This window comes from Alexandromys fortis, unplaced genomic scaffold (genome assembly GCF_014885135.2).
Source record: "Alexandromys fortis isolate MF-2015 unplaced genomic scaffold, M_Fortis_MF-2015_v1.1 scaffold_0, whole genome shotgun sequence".
In the NCBI taxonomy this organism is placed as follows: Eukaryota; Metazoa; Chordata; class Mammalia; order Rodentia; family Cricetidae; genus Alexandromys; species Alexandromys fortis.
Window position 1 is genome coordinate 28,285,616 of NW_026067949.1, and position 22,808 is coordinate 28,308,423.

Genomic DNA, 22,808 nt, shown 5'->3' on the forward strand with positions numbered 1-22,808 from the left:
TGTTTTTTGACAAAGCCATGCTATATGAGCTCAGGTTGTTCTCAATATCCTTCTGCTTCAGACTCTTGAGTGATGGACCCATCTGTGTCACCACATTTGAAAACTGGCATGATTTCCCACTAATAAAAACTGTTAATCTACAACATTTACTATTATTTGATATAGAAAACAAAGAATACGCCTGAATACTTGAAACAAAACAGGTTAGCACATACCCAAAAGGAAAATTTCAACTCTTAAATCAGGTTAGCAAGTTTCTCACACATACCTTTCTCCTACACTGGTGCTTCTGACAGTCCCGCATTTTAACACACTTAGTTTCACAAAGGTAAGGTTTGTGACACGGCATTCGCTTTGTATGCTTTCCACAGCGGCACTGCTTTTCCACTTCCTAGGCCAAGCACCAAGAAACATTGTTAAACTGACTTAATGTTTTGCAACACACAGCAATTTTGCTGAACAGATAAAAATCTTAGTAACAAATTTATATTAAAAACTAACTAGGGACTGGAGAGATGGCTCAGAGGTTAAGATCACTGGCTGCTCTTCCAGTCATCCTGAGTTCAATTCCCAGCAACCACAGGATGGCTCACAACCACTTGAATGAGGTCTGGTGCCCTCTTCTGGAGTGCGAGCATACATGCAAGCAGAACATTGTATATATAATAAACAAGGCTTTTTTTTAAAAAAAAAAAACTAAACCAAAGTGGTCTTCTAAAACACTTATTTTACTTTATTCCAAATGAAACCTCATATTTGGATTAATTATGAAATTTAGTAGAAATCTGATATCAAACAGTAAAACTAACAAATTACAGGGCTGGAGAGATAGCTCTGTGGTTAAGAGCTTTGCCTGCTCTTCCAAAGGTCCTGAGTTCAATTCCCAGCAACCACATGGTGGCTCACAACCATCTGTAATGAGGTCTGGTGCCCTCTTCTGGCCTGCAGGGATATATGCAGGCAGTACACCATATACATAAATTAAATCAAAATAAAGTACAATGCTTTAGAAACAAAACAAAACAAATTACAGGATCATTTACAGGTGGTTCCAGCCATACCATCTCCATCTCATGTCGGGACGAGACAAGTGGAGTGTTTAGTATCCCAGCTGGCTAATGGAGTAGTATGGTTGAAATCAAACAATGTACATCTTTAAGTTTACAGTGTCAAATCTAGGTATGACTGTTCCCATTGCAACTAGGCTGAATTCAAAAGAGCTCTAACTTCTGGTGGCAAACAGCCGCACACTGAACTCTGCAAATGAGAACATTATAACTTGTACCAAGGAAAACAATAGAGAGTAATGTTCAGATTTAATTTCCTGATCAATACTATAAATATTGGATAACACAGACAATGACACAGATGTGTATGAAAGTAATAAAAAAAAAAAACACAACAACAGTTTCTTCTGACATTTTTTGATGCAAAGCTCCTGAAAGGAAGTGTATGGGACACAACTAACTTGTCTGCAGGTTTCACATGGCCCTCGGTGGCAACGCTGTGAACACCTATGGATCCCGCACTCAAGCACTTTGTCACAGCTGTCTCCACAAGTTGGGACATCTTCTGTACAAGGCAAAGAAAACTCTGAAAGCAGACAAAATGTCAACATTAAACAAGATACATCATTAGTGAGTCATTAACAAAGGCCCAAATGACAGCCCCTTTTGAACTATAAAAACTTTATAACATAAAATTAGAAAAAAATTAACTTTAATAAAAATAATTCCTAATGTTTCTGCAAGACTAAACCTAAATTCACAATTCTCCTGCCTATTGCTCCCACTGCCAACACTGGCAAGCTTATCTTTTTCTTCTTCTTCTTTTTTTTTTTTTGAGAAACAGTTTATTATGTAGGCCTAGCTGTCCTAGAACTCATAGAGATACACCTGCCTCTGCCTCTCACATGCTGGGATTAAAGGTGTAAATCACCATACCTGGCAAGCTTGTTTCTTATGAAGAAATTTGATACAAATTACTATAAAGAAGCATTTTTTTTAAGACAGGGTTTTGCTGTAGCTTTGGAGCCTGTCCTGGAACTAGCTCTCATAGACCAGGCGGCCTTGAACTCATAGAAATTCGCCTGCCCCTGCCTTCCGAGTGCTGGGATTAAAGACGTGTGTCACCAGTGCCCAGCTTAAATAAGCATTTTTATGACTAAACTACTTCAGAAATTGTTAGCTAGAGAAATGAGTATGAGAACATAAAACTCTGAGGGATTTCTATATATGCAAAATTTTCTTTTTAAATTTGTTCAGTCTCAAAGGATGGGAAAAAAGAGACAAACCTTAAAACACCATAAAAACTCACCTTAACAATCACATTATGACAGGTAGTAAAAACAGTCTTACAAATGACTCAAACAAGCTTACTCAACTACTATACTGCTCTAGAAACAAGGAAAAGGTAAGTTCTCAGAGGAAGCTACACCTAGGGACAACAGTAGCACAGTGTCCTTCAGCACCAATGTACACCAGAGATGGAATGTTACAACTCACGACCTCACGATGTTAAGTCAAATTACTTAGAACGCCCAGGTGATATGAAGGCTCACGCCACGTGTGGCTACTTTATGGCTATGGACAGAACTGGCACATAACATCTCTCAGAGGACTGTCAGCACCCTAAACCCTCTACACCTGGCTCGCCGGCCCTTCTCCCTAACCCGAGTCTGTCACTGTTTTCCTTTCCAGAACGCCATGTAGCTTGATTCCAATAGCACACATCATTTTTAAATTAGCTTGTTTGGTTTAGTAATATAAAGGAACATTCTTCCCCATCTTCTCATAGTTCAATAGCTCATTTCCTTTGAAACAAGTCTTACTTGATTTCTTTTTTTTTTTTTTTAAATGTTTACTTATTATGTGCTTAGTATTCTGCTTGCAGCACCAGAAGAGGTCCCCAAATCTCACTACAAATGGCTTGGAGTCCCCACGTGGTTGCTGGGAATTGAACTCAGGACCTTTGGAAGAGCAGTCAGTGCTCTTAACCTCTGAGCCATCCCTCCAGCCCATCTTACTTGATTTCTGACATGGACAGGACCTCTTCCCGGAGCGAGGACACTCTCCACAAGCACCAACATGACAAACTTGCTCACATGTATGATAACCACATGGCAGTGTCTTTCCACACACCTAAAATAAAAGCACTCATTAAAAGGTTAAAACCACACAAAAAGGTAGTATAAAACATAACCCATTTGTACGCACAAACACCTTCATTTATGCCCTCACATTATTATGCTTTATGTCTAATACAGGTGTCATATATGTGTACACTTTACACATATGAATTCTCATTTCCTGTGTACCAGAGGGTATCATACAAATGTAGAAAGGACAGATGTATCCTCAGCTTTGTATGACCATCCACCAGACTTCTAACCAGTACTATACCTGTTCCAACGCTAGAAAAAGCAACCCACAATAACAATTCCACTTTCCCAGTGGCTTTATCTCAAGAGGAGAATGGTAGAACCTAACACTCGGTGGAGAAAGGGCAGGGGCAAAACAACACACTGAATTAAGAATTCAGCAACTTATTTTGAGGGGAAAAAAAGCAAACTTTTTCTCCAGTAGTAAGATACTCGACTGTAGAAGAGCTGCATGTGTTGTTGCTCCTCACCTTTGACCCCGCTAGGTGAGCAGCACTTGTGCTCTCCAGCCATCTGTCTATACTCTACCACTCCCAGAGGGCACCAACGCTTACCTCATCACAATGCCACACTGGGCTCGCACAACTTCTTTCTGCTTCCTTTTTGCCACAAACACACCTCTGTCTACTAACTCTTGGACAAGGCTGACAGTCTCCTAAAATTACAATCATTCATTAGTACACAAATACTAAAGCAATGAAGACAGCTTTGACTCTGTTTAAAGTCAGAGTTTCCCACGCCCGCTCTTTTACCTGCATGACAAGGATTTTCACACTTATGATGCCCACAAAGCAGCTTGCGCCCACAAGGCAGCTGGCAAGACCACTGCTTGGCACTGCACCTGCGAGGGACAGGTTTTGCTTTCTTACAGTGACAAGTAGTTGTGACCATCTTTGGACAAGGAGGGCAGGGACCTGGAATGCAACAGAGGGGGTGAGGTAATTAAAAGTCACCAAAACATCTTAGATTTACATTTTCCTGAAATCTCTATCATTTTTTTCATTGCTACTTTTAAGGGCAATCCCTTTTCACAGCAAAATCAAAATTCAGCTTGGATAATTCTGTGTGCTTCAACATTAAGAAGAAACAACCAATCAAAAACAACTACACATACAATATGAAACTCACCCGGATGGCAGAGAAGTAAACATTTATGGCCACAAGGAGGTTTAAATTCCCTCTCACATACTTGGCCACACGAATGAGGTACAAGCCATGGATCTAAAGGTGGATCTTCTACTTTCCCACAGTAGCAATAATATCTACTAGGTGTTTCTGATCTTTTGTATTCAAATCTACATTTTGGACTACAAAAAAAAAATGAAATATTAATCCCATCACTAAAAGCAACATAAGAGATAACAGTAACAAGACTATAATTCTGTTGGGCAAAAAAATAAATTCTTACTACAATCATTGCATGATATAATTTCCTGAAATATGGAACTATTTTATACTAATACTCTCCCAATACAAGAGCCAATAGTCAACATGAGATGAAGCTATGCATAAAACTTCGCAACAATTTTTTTCCATATTTATACTTCTAAAACCTGAGATAGCCACTTGTAGTTAGTTGCTATTCATTAAACACAGACATCCAAAGTACAACCACAAAATTTCTACAAACTACATATCTGCAATATTCACCCAGATTTATGTAAGTCTCAGCTTCTTAAAGTTTGGTTATATACTCTATAAATAAACAAAATACATGATCAAAGAAAAATAAAAAAGCAATCATGTTATAAATAGGCTGAATATAGCAAGAAGAAACATAACAAGTAAGAATTAAGAGGGGAAGGGCCGGGCGGTGGTGGCACATGCCTTTAATCCCAGCACTCAGGAGGCAAAGGCAGGTGGATCTCTATGAGTTCGAGACCAGCCTGGTCTACAGAGCTAGTTCCAGGACAGGCTCCAAAGCCACAGAGAAACCCTGTCTCGACAAAAAAAAAAAATTAAGAGGGGAAAAAGCTCCAGGTAGAAGCCAGCCTGGTCTACAGAGCAAGTTCCATGACAGCCAAAGCTACACAGAGAAAACCTGTCTCAGAAAAGAAAAAAGAAAACTTGAATGCAAACAAATAATTTCCTAATTTTCCTTTTTTTAAAGGCATATCTATTTCTTATTTTATGAAAAATTTGCATGCATGTATATATGGATCAAATACATGCCTGGTGCCTACGAAGACCCAAAGAAGGTATCAGATGCCCTGAAATCTGTTGAAGACAGTTGTGAACCACCCTATGAGTGCTAGAAGCGAATCTGAGTCCTCTGCGAGAGCAGTAAATACTCTTAACCACTAGCCATTTCTCCAGCTCTGAGAATTTCCTAATGTTCAATTTCTAAAACAAAATACATATATTTCAAGCTCACTTAAGTCAAGGAAAGTTTAAATATAAATTTATATTCTCTGATAAAGCAGAGTGAGTTATACATCAAAGTAAATTTGAGTACAAGAATAACAAAAATTCACTTGGAGATCATCCTAGATGATTCCTAAAAGATGCTCTAAGCCTTGTGGAACAGTCAGTGCGCTGCACCAGACTATTTGTGCATCACCATTTAAATCTGTTCTGTATAAAAAAAAAAATCAATGTATTTTCACTGCCATGAGGACATGCTGTACTTCCAAATAAACGCCACGCTGATGTTCAGAATAACCAAAACACATTTGTTCTCCTAATTAAATTTCAAAAACAAGTTATGGAGAGATGATTCTGCTGCTCTGACAGAGGACCTGAGTTCAGTGCCCAAATCAGTTTCATACGGCTCACAATAGCCTCTAACTCCAGCTCCAGAGAATCACAACACTGCTGACCTCTGCAGAGCATGTATGTACACATATCCAGAGACAAACAATACGCACTCATGAACAATTAAACAGAATGATTTTTAAAGTAAAAACTGAAAACTAATGCCACACCTCATGTTTATAAATAAATGACATTTTGTTCAAAGAGTTAAAAGGAAAATGACTTTCTTACAGCTGCTATGAAAGGGATGTACTTAGATGGTTAACAGGCACTGACTATGTGTCACACTACCCGCCTGCGCTGACACAGACAACAGGAAGCTGACTATGCACTCCACTGCCCGCCTGCAGTGACACACAACTACTTTGGAAGGGGTGATGTGTGTAAGGGGTGATGCGTAGTTTCACTATAAAATGATGGAAATCAACAATCAAGGCCTTATCCTGTTTACTCAACAAGCACTTACCTTAGAAGAACAAAGTATAAGTTCATTTCAATAAAATGACTTTATTATAATTTTTACCAGGTTTGACAAGAGGTAAACAAAGAAGGGCCTTACAGAACTACTTATTTTCATTTACTATATTCGGAATAGCTTGAGAAATACTACAGAGGACATTACTCTTCCAGGCCTGGGAGAGAAGCAGCAGTCCATTACTCTGGTAACTGACACTTTGCTCCTCCACAGGAAAATCACTGCTTACAACAGAAGCGAGCAGAGCAAAGGTGAGAAAGAGTGAAGCTCAAATCTCTAAAACCAGCGATGCTGGGCACCTGGCTCTCTTCTGCACCCAACACTGAAATCCTCTGCCGTAAGTAACAAGTATAGACTTCAAGTTTAAAGTCTTTCCAAACAGAATGTGCTGGAACAGAAAGCAGTCTATCACACTTAACTTAGTGAATACAAAAAGGCTACAATTGAAAGAATAAACCCTAGGATTCGAGCTCCAGCTCTGCCTCTTAGCAGTGTGAGCTCACTGCTGCTCTCAGCTAACTTCCACGTCTCAGGGTAACAAGTGAAATCTCAAGATTGCTGAGAATTATTTACAAAAAAAGTCCTTGTCTAAAATGTTTTTTTAAAATTATGCCACAACAATTTTACAAATATCTTGGTATTTATGATAATTAGGAAGACGTGAATCAAAACCAGATTTTATAAGGCCTAAACCAGGGGCTGGAGAGATGGCTCAGTGGTTAAGAGCATTGCCTGCTCTTCCAAAGGTCCTGAGTTCAATTCCCAGCAACCACATGGTGGCTCACAACCATCTGTAATGAGGTCTGGTGCCCTCTTCTGGCCTGCAAGCATACACACAGAAAGAATACTGTATACATAATAAATAATAAATAAATATTTAAAAAAAAAAAAAAAAGGCCTAAACCTGTACAATCTGGAAGGTATTAGGAAAAAGAACACTACCTTATAAATTTTTTAAAAAATCAGTTACAAAAATTGTAATATAAGCATACAATACCCCTGAGCTTATGCTTAATTAACCTTAACGATGAATCTACCACTGCAGACTAGCAGAAACAAATGATTTTACTTCTCCACTTTTTCCTCAAAACATAGCTGAAGTCCAAGATCCAATAATCAGCAATAATAAACAAAACTTGTAAAATAAATGTAGATAAATTAATAATGACACATAATACACAAATGTAAAGTTGAAATTGAAGATATAACTGGAAACCATACAATCAAAATATACTAGATGATAAGCAGACAGAGTTCAACACTAATGTATACTAACAAGAACTTGAGGAAAGACAGGTAACGACTTTTGAATGATTCTCATCTTAAGTCCTTGAAAGCAGAACTGAACACTGTTTCACAGGTGTAGGGAAACTCCTACACAGCTGCAGCTGTCTGGGACTGTCAGCAGAGCCTTAATCTACCCTTTGTCTTTAGCACCTTCTGTTTAACATGTGAATATTTCTGAGTGTTTCCCAAGGGTACAAAGCCTGTATAAAACTTGGTTGGGAAAACCCCGGCACACTGTAATAGTCCTTAATCGAGAATTTGCATTTGGTATTGTCCCTCTGGAAGTTACTATGTTTTGGGGATGTGGAAATCAACTTACTAAAAGTGTAAATAGGAGAAAATAAAAAAGTCCAAGGTGAAGGAAGAGCACCCAGTCTCTGAGAAGCTGAGACCTCTGCTGCTGCAAAGGCTAAAATCACCCTTAAAGTGCCCTGTCTCTTCTTCCACAGACCCACAGGAACCCACACCCGTTCTACAGCACACAGGAAAAACAGTCTAATGATTTGCTGATTACTGAAAGATACGAGCATTTACATAAAAATTGCAAGGAGAAAATTAGCAAGGTCTCCTATCTTCACAAACCAGACAAGTAATGGAAAGCAAAACGGACTGAAACTTCCAGCAATACAACTTCTGATCTATAATGTTCATTTATTCCACAACTTAAAATCCAATGAACCAGAAAACAATTACCATGGCCAAGGATAATCTTTCTTTCCAAAATCCTCATCTGTCACAGATGATACAAGAAACTGGCTGTCTTTAGCCCACTTCTGAATACAGGGCATATGGAATATACAGAAACATCCAGAGCAGCTCCAAACCTAAGACAAAGGTGTCAAAATGCATTATATATGATTTTTCTTTAATTATACAATACTTTAAAATGATTATCACACACTGATGTTCAAGACTTACCTAAAGACTAGAAAACAAAATAAACTCCTTCTAATATCACAGAAGAAATGATCTTTACAAGTGTATTTAGGAGTATAATATATGAAAGAAAAATATTAATCACCCAGATTCAATTAGCAAGAAAAAACAAAGGTAACAACCTAAATGATGTCTAATTTATATATATATGTGTATGTGTATGTGCGTGTATACATACATACATATTCAATACACATATAAAAGATGTAACATCTTTTATAACATGATATAAACATTTTCCTTGCCAAATATACCTATACATCTTATCACATAGATTTATGTACCATATTTCATCAATTTCCTATTGCTAGTCATCTATTATTCCCAGTTATGAAGAATATAAGAAAAAGATTCTAGCCATAAAATTTCTGTGTATAAATAACCTGTTTTTTTTTTTATATAAATCCTGTAAGTCCAGCACTTACACAAAATTCAAAAAACTGAGCAAAAAATAAGAATACATACAACATAAAAGCTTAAGAAAGGGGGCTGGAGAGATGGCTCAGTGGTTAAGAGCATTGCCTGCCCTTCCAAAGGTCCTGAGTTCAATTCCCAGCAACCACATGGTGGCTCACAACCATCTGTAATGAGGTCTGGTGCCCTCTTCTGGCCTGCAGAGATACACACAGACAGGATATTGTATACATAATAAATAAATAAATATTAAAAAAGCTTAAGTTCTGTTTTCCTTATTACAACTATTTGGGGGGGGGGGGAGACATGTACTGTGAAATAATGTAGACAGCAGCATTACATAAAAAGAAACAGCTAATTCCTTAGTTTTGATTCCCCAAATGCCTACCTAAAATGGGAACCTAGAGGAATGAGTGGACAAAATGAGGAGGAAGAAATGCCAAATAATGGCATTTTGTAGAAGTCATTACTACTAAGGCCACAGCAGCTCAATACTGCAGTAAGTCCTTTAAAGAACGGTAAAACTGTTCTAACACCCTAACGAGACTGGGACGTTCACCAATGTAATGATGGTGGAAGAATGTTGTTCCAGGAGACATGAACTCCTCAGTGCTGCATTGAGCCTGTATATTGGCTGAAGCAGTTCGCAAGGAGGACAAACAACCTTGAAAAGTTAGGGGATGTGGGAGCAGTCACACAAAGAGCACTGGTGTGGACACACAGGAGCTGTAAGCACAGAAAGCTAAGATGTGACTGAGGACTAGGACACCAGCCTAGCCAACCCGTGTAATAGACTACATGACCAAAACATTTCATCAGACCTGATTTAAGGCTGCTGTACCAGTAAAGGATTAGAATGAGGTCTCACAGGTGAGTCTGTCATGCTCAGTTGTCACTTCTCTTTAACTGCTTCACTAAGGCCCTTTTAAATTTACCATAGCTTCACTATCAGGCAAGCACTCCTTACAACAGTATCAGTTATGTCTGGCTCTTTCTTTCTCCCAATGACCCTGGCCACAATGTTCCAACACTGCTAGAAGCTAATAAGCCTTAAGTGTCACTATCAACTGCTAGTTCCTCTAAGGCAAAGACCATGCCTATCTTTATTTAAACCCACGCAAAGTATGGAGCTCAGCCATAGATCATTCGCCTAGCATGCACTAGGCTCTGGTTGGATCACAGCACCACATAGTAACATTCTGTGTTTGTAGGAATCTCTAAGATGCTAAAAAAATACTTTACTAAAACAACACATGCATTAGATTGAAATACTTGCTAGTGATATCAATATTGCTAAATATTACCTAGAGATAATTCCTTAAATTTTGAGATTTACAAAATGAAGATGAATTCATATATAAATTGTCAAATGAATTTTGAGGCAAACATAAGTGAAAGTACAATAAAGAACTAAGTATATAAATGTGAGTGATACTTACTGCTTGGTTTCTCTTCACTGAAGCGATACAAATGAGGCACGTCATAGCCCCTGCCTGGAAAGCTTCGTTCACATACTGTTTGGTTCGCTCTAATTCATGTATATCGCCATCTTAAAATTGAAAAATTAAAAACATCACAGTAAACAACACACGGAAACAACAAATCTTCACTAACAATCACGTCACGTGACAAATGCCAAACAATTTTAACTGCAGAAAACAGGAAAACTCAAAGCTTAGCAAAGAAAAACAACTACTCAATGACCTGACAAGGGTTTCCACGTCCATGAACTAACAGCCTGCAGCTCACACACTGGCTTGCTTTCTGCTTCAAATCCCTGGCCGTTCTGATGCAGGCAGAACCACTGGCAAGGCCACCTATATGGCAAGTGATGAAGTATCAAATGAAAAGCTAACCCCTGAAGGAAGGGGTTAGCATGTAACACACTCCTAATAAAATCTTGTGAATGAGAAGATGCTGAGATTCCTATAGCACAACAACTACATTTCATTAAATTATGTTCACTACTTCTGCTTTAGAGAGCAGTATAAACATTTTTAGGGAAATCACCAGACCGTGTATTTCCTTTAAACAAGTATTGTATTTCTCTCCAAGCACTAAGACTGTCACCATAGGATAAACTATTATCACCTCATTGTTATACATGAGAAATCTGAGACACAGAAGTCAGTGACCTCAGTTTGACGAAGAGAGTCCTCAATCCCTATCCTCTGCTTTAATGGGGAAAAAAAGGTCCAAGAAAAAAAAAAGTTAATGAAAAAATGACAGAGCAGTGCTCTAAAATACAAATGACACCAAACGGGAGGTAATCCAGGTCATGTTAGCTAAGAAAATGAACTTACATGCCTTTAATATAACAAAATGATTCAAAAAGACTGACTGAATTTCCAAAAAAAGTAGGTCAATAATACGTACTTAAACAAGGAAAGAATACACTATGGCAATAATCTAGCTCAAACCAAAATTTGCTGCCAAAAAAACTAAATAAATAAAAATATTAATTAGCTCTTCATTTTCTGAACCCATCTAACTAAACACAGAAGTTAACGAAAGTGTGCCCTACCATGCCATAAACGTAAGTGTCATTGAAGGTGTTAAAGAACAGCATTCTTAAGGTACAAAATTACTAAAGACAAACATTTCATTTTAAATTGGCATTAAGTTTCCAAAATATCCTCAAACAGAATAATTAGTCACTATATTTTGCTTTCAAAAAATATAACATTTTAAATTTCATCAGCTTATTCATATAATTTAAAGAATAGTATGAGGGTACAATCTTACAAATTAAAGTCTAAGTTTATCTCTATGAAATTCAGGTAACATTACTTTGAAAGTTGTATTTTCATTTGGTTATAGCAATAAAGTGCATTGCCTGGCATGTCACCGTGGACATAGCGTGACAGCGGATGTCACATATTCTAAAATGCCCACAGTGGCAAGAAAGGAAACATGAGGAGGTTTGAGGAGGTCAAGGCTGGAATGAGCAGAAAGTAGCAGTTAAAGGCAGTCAGAACTGTGGGAAGAAACCTAATGCTTCTCAGTTTTCTCTTCTGTCAAATGCTAACAGTAGCCAGCCACAAAGGCCTGCAATAGGCAAAGCCAGTGTGCAGAGGAAAAGGCTGTATTTTAAGTCAGGCAGTGTGGAGACTAAGGAAGAGGTAAACAGCAAGTTATAGACCAGACAGAACTACAAAATGAGGGTCTGTTTCAAAAATAAATAAACGTTTAAAATTTACCAAGTAAAATATAGGCGGCTTTAATGACAAACATACTACTGTGGTTTATCTACGCCATGTATATACCACCTCTGTCCGTGCACTGCTGAGTTAGAAAACTCAAGTGCTAGGGTAAGAAAACAAGAAAAGTTATCTTTTCCAACATGAGGTATTCATGGATGAAGATTACATACTCTTTAGAATAAAGCTATGCAAAGGCTAAGAACAAAAAAATTGGAGGGGTTCTTGTTAATGTTAGTGTTCAACTCACTAGTGTGGGATGGAGACCATCGCATTGCTCTGGCATTTAGTCAATTAAAACATTTACCTGGTCCAGTTCCCTCAATTTATTACATGCACACTGCAGAACATCCAGGAATGAGAATCATAATGTGTTGTCCTTTTATAATTGTGGCTGCCTTTTAATCCACGGTTTAAACCACAAAAGCTGGAGCCTGAGAGAATCCTGTTCCCTCAGTCACCAACTTGACTCTTTCAAAGCTAAGATAGGAATTTAACTAAATCCCTGTCCCTCTAAAGAACTCAAGACTCAGAGGTTGAGGGGGAATTCTGCTCCTCAGAGAGGCTGAAGAACAAGTAGCTCCCCTCCTCTCCTTCTCCTGTCTCTCCAGAAGCCCTTGTGCTTTGCCTGGCCCCTGCTCCACCTGGCTCCTCCCTACCACTTTCTGTCAACTAACTGCTGATGCAACCTACTGACCACAGGTGAATTTTATTTAATCAAACACATCTTTGCATCATTAAACAAATGTTCCAGAGCATAAACAAAAGTAACACACTTTAAACTAATATTCTAGTCAGGCAGTGGTTACGCACACCTTTAATCCCAGTGCTAGGGAGGTAGCGGTAGGAGGATCTCTGTGAGTTTGAAGCTAGCCTGGTCTAGAGAGTGAGCTGCAGGACAGCCAGAGCTGTTACACAGAGAAACCCTGTCTCGAAAACAAAAACAGAAATTACTTGAGCTAAAACTATGCTAAAAACTCATAAAGCGTGAAAATTATAGTTATTTTTTACTATCTACACTAAGATAGCTGTATTCTATTACTATATGCCACATGTAAAGGTAAAACCTGCCTCTTACCTAGAATGGTTGAAGTGAGGTCCTCATTACCATAAACTATGTAGGAAATCATCCAGAAGCAAGAACTTCTCTAGCCTTAACACTGCTTCCATCAGCTGTTATTTTGCTAGGCTTGACATTTTAGCTGGACTTCCTTCACTCCTCAGGCGAGGTCCATTTCATAGGAGAATGCATACCAACATTTGCAGTTAATTTCACTGGTGCATGCAGGGAACTCACAAAGCACCCAAAGGAGGATGGATGGATGGGGGCGTGACACACACTACACGTGTCAGTCTGAAGACTTCCTAACTCAGATCTTTATTCCAGTTACTATACAATTTCTGCTATGCTGGACCCTGTTGAACTAGCAATCCTGTTCTTAGTCGAGCACTGTGTAATAACTAAGGGACAAAGCAGTAACAATCAGAAGACAGCTCGTGTGGAATTATGACAGAAGGCCTATACCTAAAGACAGGATTTTTTTAATGAAAAAAACCTTTTAGAAAAATGAGAGAAAGAAAATAAAAACCTCTAATGGTATGGTAGAAAACCTCTAATACTCAAGCTTACAAAATGTGTACTCATTCCTCACAACAGAGACCCTGAGCCAAGGTGAGCACGTCAAATACTAGTCAGACAAAAGCAACGCTCAATTCCAAATCGTAGCAACTTGGCTTGCAAGCCGTTCTTTTAACCACTCTACTGACTGCACCCACCCCTGCCCCGTGCAACAGAAAGGTTCAAGAGCAGCCATCTTGTCTACTTCAGAATCATGCTGCTTTTACACAGAAAATACAAGGAGCCCCAAAGAAGTTCAAAAGCTGAGCAAATCAGATAGAAGCCAACTTTGCCAGTTATTAATTGTGTCATTTAGGGAGAATCTTCTCTTCTATGAAGAGTCATTTCCTAGAGAAAAAATTTTCTAGCTCTAACAAGACTTTAAAGTGAAAAAAGGAACTAAAATGAGAATGTAAGTGGTGGTGGCGCACGCCTTTAATCCCAGCACTCGGGAGGCAGAGGCAGGCGGATCTCTGTGAGTTCGAGGCCAGCCTGGTCTACAAAGGGAGTTCCAGGTCAGGCTCCAAAGCTACAGAGAAACCCTGTCTCGAAAAACCAAAAAAAAAAAGACTACATAGATAGCATAAAATATAAAATACTGAGAGATTTTAAGTATAAAATTTGGAAAGTTTAGGAGTAAAGCGATTGATCTTGAAATATCTATCTTAATAACTTGGTAATAGTAAGTATATATGCCAGGATCACTATGGTACTCTCTCATATTAAATAAAAAGAGGGAGAGGGATGCTTCAAGTATAACCCAAACATACAACAGATAATGAATATGCATGTCAGACCTTTAAAGATTTAATTTAAAAATAAAATAGCATGAAAATCAAATATAAGATATAAAACTCCAGTAATAAAGCCAAAAAACAAAATGGACGTTAAGGCAATTTTAACGTGATTAAGAAGAAAATGAAGACTACACTCAAAGGGGTCGTCCCAGAGTCCTGCAGCCTAAGAGAATCATAGTAACTCCCCCGCCTGTTTCTCTAGGAGTTATAAAGAGCACTTGCCATATATCTACTTTATACAAAGATTAGTATTAACAACACATAATTTAAATAGCAAAATGTACTCAACTTCAGAAGATATCCACATTGAAAACCTATTCTATAGTAATTTAAGTTATATCTAAACGACGTCAGAAATATACTTCTACTTATAGCAAAAAGATCAAAATTGGTAAGCTAATACCTGTGTGAGTAGTGTATGAGATGAATGTATTAGCGACGATTTTCCCCTGCTTTCCTTCCAAGTCTTCATCCCCTTCCTCTTCGGAGGAGCTGCAGCGCTCCTCCACAAGCTTCCTGGCTGCAGCTTGATTGGCCTTCTTGATCTCCTCAAATTTCCTCTGAGATGTCAGCTCTGCTTGCAAAGCAGAAAGAGAAAGGTTTCATTTCTGCCAATCAATCGGTGTCTTCCCAAAGCAGACATGACGGAGATGACACCGTTAGTGTTCAGGCCAGTGAGCACCAGTTTATTTGACTATTACATCAGTTTAGAACAGCCTATCTCCTTACAATCCGAGAGAAATCTAATCTCTTACCACAGGACCAAAGAAAACCACAGGACAAACACTAACTTTAAAGAATCCTACCAAAGTAATCAAGAGCCAGAGCTACAGAGACAAACTATTGAGAAGTTCTAAAAGTAAAGTAGTACTGCAGAACAGCTCATTAGTCTCAATATAAAAATACCAACAAAAACTTTAAGCGGAAATGAGATACTAAAATATACTACGTAAGTCAGGCTTGGTGGCAAGCACCTTTAATCCCAGCACTCAAGAGGCAGAGTCAGGCGAGTTTGAGACCAGCCTGGTCTGCACAGAGAGCTTTAGGACAGCCAAAGTTACATAATATAGAGACTCTGCCCCATTTAAAAAAAAAATCAATTAAAGAAAAAAGTTATAGAAGCCAGGTGTGGCAACACATATCACATCTTTTATCCTAGCACTTCAGAGACCAAAGTAGGTAGATCCCTGAGTTCAAGGCCAGCCACTGCTAGCTACATAGTAAAATACTGTCTCAAAATAAGAAAATAATAAAAAAAAAAAATCACTAAAATACATTATACATCTGATTTTTAAGAAATTGGGGAACATACTTAGTGGAGGCACGCAAGAGTGACAGGAGGTAGTGCTTCTTCAAACCACAGTCTTAGAACCCAGTCCGACCCACAGTGCCTTTGCACAGATAATATCCACGGTCTATCTACTGTATTTATTAACTGCTTTCCTAGGAAGCTCCAAAAATCTTCCAGCCTTCAAGGTGAACAACATTTCTGGTGGTCACACACAACGTTAACAGGAAAAACATGCTTCTAACAATTTCACTCCAAAAAAAGTTAAATAGGACTGAATTGTTCTTCTACTGTCCAGAAAGGAGGTCTTAAACAACACTGGAGCCAGAGCTTCTCATTTCTAGTCTTTTCTAGAGCACTCTCCATACTCCTCACTGTTACTTCATTACAATACGGAACGAGCCAGATAACTTCCCAGCACGTGTCTGCAATGAGACTTCCAACTTCCTGAGATTAAGGGTCCTGGGAATTGTGCTTTCGCTAACAAGTTCTATGCTCTGTAGCCGGCAATGATGCTTTCAGAAAAGACTCACAAGCTGAATGGGTGCTCATATTAAGAGGGTTTTAAATTTACTTTTCTAAGTCACTAACTAAAAACTTCCTATAAACAGGCTGGCGAGCCACCATCAGAGTAAATCTTCTCCTTAGGTGGTCTATTTGTACTTAATGGTATACCTTTAGTTTCCCTCAGGAAATGTTTCCTTTTTCTTACTGTAGCTCACTTGATTGGTGATTATTAACCAAACCAGACTGTTTGGAGTAAAAATGGAAGAAAATGAATACACGCTTAAATCAGGAATCTTTGAAAACTAGGCTGTAAGACGTAAGTCGCAAAATAAGGAGGATGCCATTAATGGGGGGGGGGTACAAAAGAAACACTTAAGACTCTGGTAAGTATATGTTGCCATAAATTAGGTAACACCATCTGGAGGGAAGTCACAGACAAGGTGACCAAGCAGTCTTCTCACACATCATTCCTTCCAGTCAAATGTCAGCTGTTCCCTAGAGAATGCTTGCTTTCCTGCTACCCACAAATTCCACGCGAGCTTATCAATCTGCTCAGGGATCTCCAAGCTGTACACTTCACCTTGGTAAACTGGCCAACTGCAAGGAAAATCAACACTAACTTTCAAGTTACACTAAGAGAAACCCCACTGAGAGGCTCGACTTTGCTCCTAAAGGGAAAGGAGAAATGAAGCGATTATATTATGATTTCAGAAAAAAAAAAAGTTAAAAGTCTTCTGAAAACTACATTCCAAACACAAAATGATTTCAGGAATCATTCCATTTTTTTACCATGCACAGTTACATGTAATTGCTCTCAACACTCCACTAAATCAAAATCTTGGACCAAGGCTATTAACAAATCCATGGCAGCAACACTAGATACACCCGAGGAAAGACCTGAAATTTATGAACAGGAATCAGTCGGAAACACTGCCAACAACCAAGGCGCTTGTCAAAGAAGTCAGGTGGCCTGGTAAACATGGCTATCAACGCCTGCTCTTCAAAGCAGTGTTAGTGTAGGCTGGAGGTCCCAATCCCGCTTGGGATCCGGAGACCTTAGCGCAGCTTGCTGTTACCGTACACAAACATGCGAAGGCACAAGATCTTGCTTTACAACAACAAAAGTTACACACTTTAGATTTTCAGAGAAAACAAACACTGGCGATCAATTTACCGGTAAACCAAGCAGTGCGTTGACCAAACAGACCAGATGAACTGGACACCATTTAAAACTTAAGGTCTAGAGGATTCAGGTTGGTAAAAAAAACTAGTGATTGGAAGAGCCTGGCCGGAGAAAAAAACAAAGGCAATACCAATTAAAATGAAGACGAAAGAGATGAGATGGAAATCTGCCTGTTCTGAGACGGTCCCGATACTAAACTCCCTGAGCAAGTTTGTTTTAAGTGACTGAGACTACTAGGGCACTGGGAGCCACGGGTAAGTTGGTAAGCGCCTGGGGAGCTTGGTAGGGCTAGGGACCCGAGCCATGCTCACCGCTGGTCCCCAGGATCTGCACGGCTTCGCCTCCCGCTGATCGCTGCCAACGACCTGCAGAGGGCTGGGTCGCTGCTCCGCCGGGACTGGGGCCCGAGGGCACCGCGCTCCCGGACCCTTTGACTCGCCCTCCTCCAGCGCCGCAGAGAGGGTCTCCATTTCCCGCGGAGGGGACTGCGGCGGCCCGCCCTCGGGCTCGGCCTCGGCCAGCGGCCACCTGGCGCCAGGAAGCCTCCATCCCTGCAGAGGAGAGATAAAGGGGAAGGAGCGTGAGCGGGGGTCCGAGGCTCCGTGTGGCGGCCGAGGAACCGCCAGGTCGAGCCTGGGTGCCGACGGACCCCGCGTCACGGAGACCTGGTCTGGGGAGGTCGCGGCCCTGTGTCTCCCGAGGGCGAGTCCCCGCCGAACCCGGGCTGCAGCGACGGGTGAGGAGGGAGAGGGCTGGGGGCAGAAATGAACCGCGGAGTCACGAGGACTCCCCCGAGCCAGGACAGGAAGCGCCGGATCACCGGAACTCCTCCTCGGGCTCAGGAGAACTGCGGCGGGCAGAGAAGCGAGGACGGACCGTGCGGCCGCAGCCGGGAACCAACTGCTGTGGTGGACCGAGCCGAAAGCTACGTCTCCTTACCGACGGCGCTCCCCGCCAACGACTACAACTCCCAGAAGCCACCGCCCGCGGACCGCAGACTCCGTGGCAGTGTGGCCGCTTCCATGTCCGGAAGCGGCTAAGGCATTCTTGGTGCGCGTGCGCCCACGGGATTCTTCCCAGCCTTGGGGGGGAACTATATTTCCCAGCGTGCTCTGGGGCTCGTGAAAGGCGAACACCTTCGCTGGTGAGCGCGCCAAGAGCATGCTCCAAACCCATCCATTCGCAAACGCTCTCCGGAAATCCGCGGGTATCAGGATTCATTCAGAGAGCACTCAGCTGACCTGAAGCCGTCTTCACCGCGTCTTGCTGCTTGCAGGTGGCGGGAACATTCTCTGGAATGTTCTTACAAAGAAAATACTGTGGTCGCCGTGGGAGACTGGGTCAGGAAAGCTACTGGAGCCTTGTAGGAAAATGGCTTGAGTTGAGAAAGCTCCCTTCTGAGTTCCCAAAGAAATCCAACCCCTATTATTACCTCTTTTTATAGCTTCCCAAGCTTTCCCCTGGAGACGTCTTATTTTACCTTCTCGACAGCTCCCTCGAGTATGTTTCCTTCAGGAAAATAACTGAGCCAAGAGCTAATCTTTAGGCTGCACTGAGTGTACAATAACACAGGTATAGATTACAGAAATGCGTTTAGTGGTCTGTCTAGGACCGAGCAGAATTTTGGCTTGTATTTGGAATTATACAATCATCAAATTACCGTCCAAATTAACTTCCCAGCATTTGTCATAAACATCTAATACTCAGATGCCGTTTAATGTGTCCAGTAGTGTACAAAATATTTACACATATATGTTGCGTTTGCATACATGTATTTATACATTGTAGGGCCCACAGGTCTACCCCTCCTCCCGGGGTTCATCTTAAGGACAGTTACATTTTGGAAGTTGCTTGATTGCACTTCCCGCTTATTATTATTTCCCATCTCGAATCTTCAATGGGGTTGAAGACTAGATAGTTGTAATTACTTGACCAAGACTTAAACTAGTTAGAATAGGATAATTATTGACTATATTTGTTATTATTGTATATAATTTTGTATTAGGCTTTTAACTCTTATTTAAACAAAAGGGGAGGTAGGTGCTGTAGGAAGTCTTACAGCTAGTGGTAATCCACCCACTTAGCTGATGCAGAGCATGCGACCAGCCACTTTTCTGGCCTCTCTCTGTTCTGGTTGCAGATTTCGGTTTCTGATGTCAGTTCCAGCAGAGAATTCTGATTTGTAAGTTTACCCCTAAATAAATAAACATCTATTTCTCAATTCTGAGCTAGTGTGGGATTTCTTTTAAGCGTCCGTTCCACAGACTTCTTGTTGCTATTTCCGGCTAAACATCCTGTTTGTTCCTAGGCTCTCTCTGCCCTCTTGGCTGTTAGCTACAGGGCCATTGTTTACTCCTTCTTGGGCCTGGTAATTTCCTACCTACCTGGGGGGATTTCCATTGTGCAGCTGTTAGGTGTATAGGATTTTTCTAAACTTGAATAGACAGCATTATCTCCTCACAAATGACCGTGTCTGTTGTGTGCTTTTTAAAAGAGGAGGAGGAGGAGCTAGGGTGCTTGCTCACTGGATAAAGTGCTTGCCATGAAAAAAATGTGAACCTGACTTTGATCTCTAGTACCGAATTTTAAAAAGTTAGGCTCAGGAAGGCATGTTCGCAATCTCAGCGCTGGAGAGGAGAGACAAGTGGATCGCCAGAGCTTGCTGGTCAGCTAACCTAATAAAAATAAGTGCAATAGCAGCCAATTTCAAATTATTTTATTGTGGTACATGTCTTTGCTCGCTTTGCATACATCATGCTCTTTGGGCATTGTGAAATTGCAACTGGATTGAACAAAAAATATGCCTCTACCTCCCGAGTACTGCACCACTACCTGGCATAAATACAAACTTTTAAGCCCTGCCAGAAGACCAGACATTTTTGACACACTAAGAAAATAGCCTTCTGCGAGTGTGGTGATTGGAATGAAAATGGCCCCATAGGATCATAGGGGCACTGTTAGGAAGTGTGACCTTGTTGGAGGAAGTGCATCACTGGGAGTGGACTTCTAGGTTTCAGAAGCTCAAGCCAGGCCCAATGTCTCTCTCTGTCTCTCTCTCTCTCTCTGTGTGTGTGTGTGTGTCTCTCTCTCTCTCCCCCCTGCCTGCCAGTCTGAAGGTAGAACTCTCAGCTCCTTCTCCAACACTCCGTCTGCATCTGTACTGTGATTCCCACCATGGTGACAATGTTCTAAATCTCTGAACTGTAAGCCAGCCCCCAGTTAAATGTTTTCCTTTGTAAGAGCTGCCATGATTGTGGTGTCTCTTCACTGCAATAAAACCCTAAGACAGGGAGTTTCAAGTACTTCATGTTAGACAACTCTCTGCAAGAAAACAGCACTTGGATTAATATAGTAGCAAATCTCTGCAGGGGAGCAGCTTCAGGCTGTAAACATCTCCTAGGAGGAAGCTGTGGTCTCATTTTCAGTCTAGACTCTCAGCATCCACCAGGGGAAGGCCTTGCCGTTTCCCTGAGTCTGCCCCATGGAAGGTTTTGCCTTTCCCATGAGTCTGCTCCATGGAAGGTTTTGCCATTCCCATGATTCTGAGCTGATATTGCCCTTGACATGACAATATCATGTGTGCTTATGTGAACAGCACACATTCACTGGGGATTTCATCTGCTCCTTATGCACTCACTCAGGACTTCCTCCACACCCCACAGTCATGGTGTTTCATCACAGCAATAAAAAGTAACTAATAAGCCATTTCAGTTACTTTCTATTGCTGTGATAAAACAGCATGACCGGTCACAGATTGAAGTTGGGATGGGGTTATTTCACCTTACAACTTGTTAAGTCCATCACTGATGGAAGCCAGGACAAGAACTCTGGGCAGGAACCTGGAGGCAGAAAGTGGGGCAGAAGCCATAGAGGAATGCTGTTTACTGACATGCTCCTCCTGGCTTGCTCCATCTGCTTTCCTAGACGCCCCAGCACCACCAGCCCAGGGGTGACACCACTCACGGTGATCTGAGCCCCCCCACATCAGTTATCGGTCAAGAAAATGCCCCAAAGCTTGTTCACAGGCCAACCTGATAGGGGCATTTTCTCAGCTGAAGTTCCCTCTTCCCAGTGATTCTACTCTAGCTGTGTTGAGTTGACTAGCCAGGTGAAACTAGCCAGTATAATAGGAATGAATTAGGCGCTAGATAATTTCTGAATGGAAAAACCTGCAACTTCAGGCTTTGGGGTTTTCTTAATGCGTCAAAACTGTCTCTTCCTGGGAGTATCACATAAAAGAGCTGGGACATGGAAAGCACTCACCAGTATCCAGCCTCTTCAGTGATCTGTCATCTCCAAGTTACAGAATTTACCTGCAAACTTCCACCTTAGATCCCTCTCTCTTGTCCCAAACTCGCCCATCTTGGTGTCATGTCTGTCCTTGTCCTAACACGTTAAAGATGCTCACCCTGGACAACCAGCTGATGTCTAGATAGGACTGGTTTCTGCGTAGCTAAGACGTGAGGTCTTGCTTTAGCCACCAATGTACTCAGGTTCTTGGCACAGGTATTCCCAAAGCCATGTATCCTGTCTTTTTTTTAAACATATATTTTATTAACTTTTCTTGATTTTTGTGGCTTTCACATCACATATCTTGATCCCACCTATCTCCCCACCCCCCAGCATCCCCCCCTTGCAACCCCCCCTTGCAACCCCCCCGAAGTAAAACAAATTTCAAAAGAAAAGCAAAAAACAAACCAAGCAAACAAAGAGAAAGAAAGAAGAAAGAAAAAGGAAAAGGAAAAAAGAAAAAAAAAAGAATCTCTTTGTGGCAGCTGTGGTCACACACTTTCCAGGAAAACCCAGGGATTCCCACACACATTTTACCCTTAGGTCCTTTCATCTTCATTTGCAGAGTTCATGGCCATGGGTCATCTGTCTGATTTGAGGCTTCCATCCTCGGCCACATTTTCTATAAGGAGTTCTCAATAGGACTCCCCGTGGACTTTGCTTGTTGTGAATATCTTAAAGTTTTGGGTCTGTAGGTTTGTCCCTTCCTCGTGCTCTGACAGTTCATAGATGAGGTGTGGTTGGGGTGAGCCAACTCACAGCCCTGGACCTGGATGTCAGCTGGTCAGCCTACCAGCTTTCCCCCCCCCCCCCCCCCCCCCCCCCTCTCTCTCTCTCTCTCTCTCTCTCTCTCTCTCTCTCTCTCTCTCTCTCTCTCTCTCTCTCTCTCTCTCTCTCTC

General features: G+C 41.0%; 1 protein-coding gene across 4 annotated transcripts in view; it reads right to left on the reverse strand.

Annotated features, from left to right (window-relative positions):
• Window positions 1-18,717, reverse strand: part of Nfxl1 (nuclear transcription factor, X-box binding like 1) — a 40,917-nt gene extending 22,200 nt beyond the window's left edge. Inside the window, exons 1-11 of one of the 4 annotated variants that reach the window (XM_050149985.1) lie at window positions 18,559-18,717; window positions 17,931-18,170; window positions 15,045-15,215; window positions 10,466-10,575; window positions 8,370-8,500; window positions 4,289-4,467; window positions 3,913-4,074; window positions 3,715-3,815; window positions 3,026-3,140; window positions 1,469-1,593; window positions 269-391 (exon numbers count right to left, since the gene is read on the reverse strand). In XM_050149985.1, the coding sequence (XP_050005942.1) occupies window positions 269-391; window positions 1,469-1,593; window positions 3,026-3,140; window positions 3,715-3,815; window positions 3,913-4,074; window positions 4,289-4,467; window positions 8,370-8,500; window positions 10,466-10,575; window positions 15,045-15,215; window positions 17,931-18,168 (1,455 nt within the window). In that variant the 5' untranslated portion in view covers window positions 18,169-18,170; window positions 18,559-18,717. Of the gene's footprint in view, window positions 1-268; window positions 392-1,468; window positions 1,594-3,025; window positions 3,141-3,714; window positions 3,816-3,912; window positions 4,075-4,288; window positions 4,468-8,369; window positions 8,501-10,465; window positions 10,576-15,044; window positions 15,216-17,930; window positions 18,171-18,268 lie in introns of all 4 variants that reach the window. The other 3 variants (XM_050149988.1, XM_050149984.1, XM_050149986.1) reach the window with 3 other exon arrangements.
• Window positions 18,718-22,808: the final 4,091 nt, after the last annotated feature.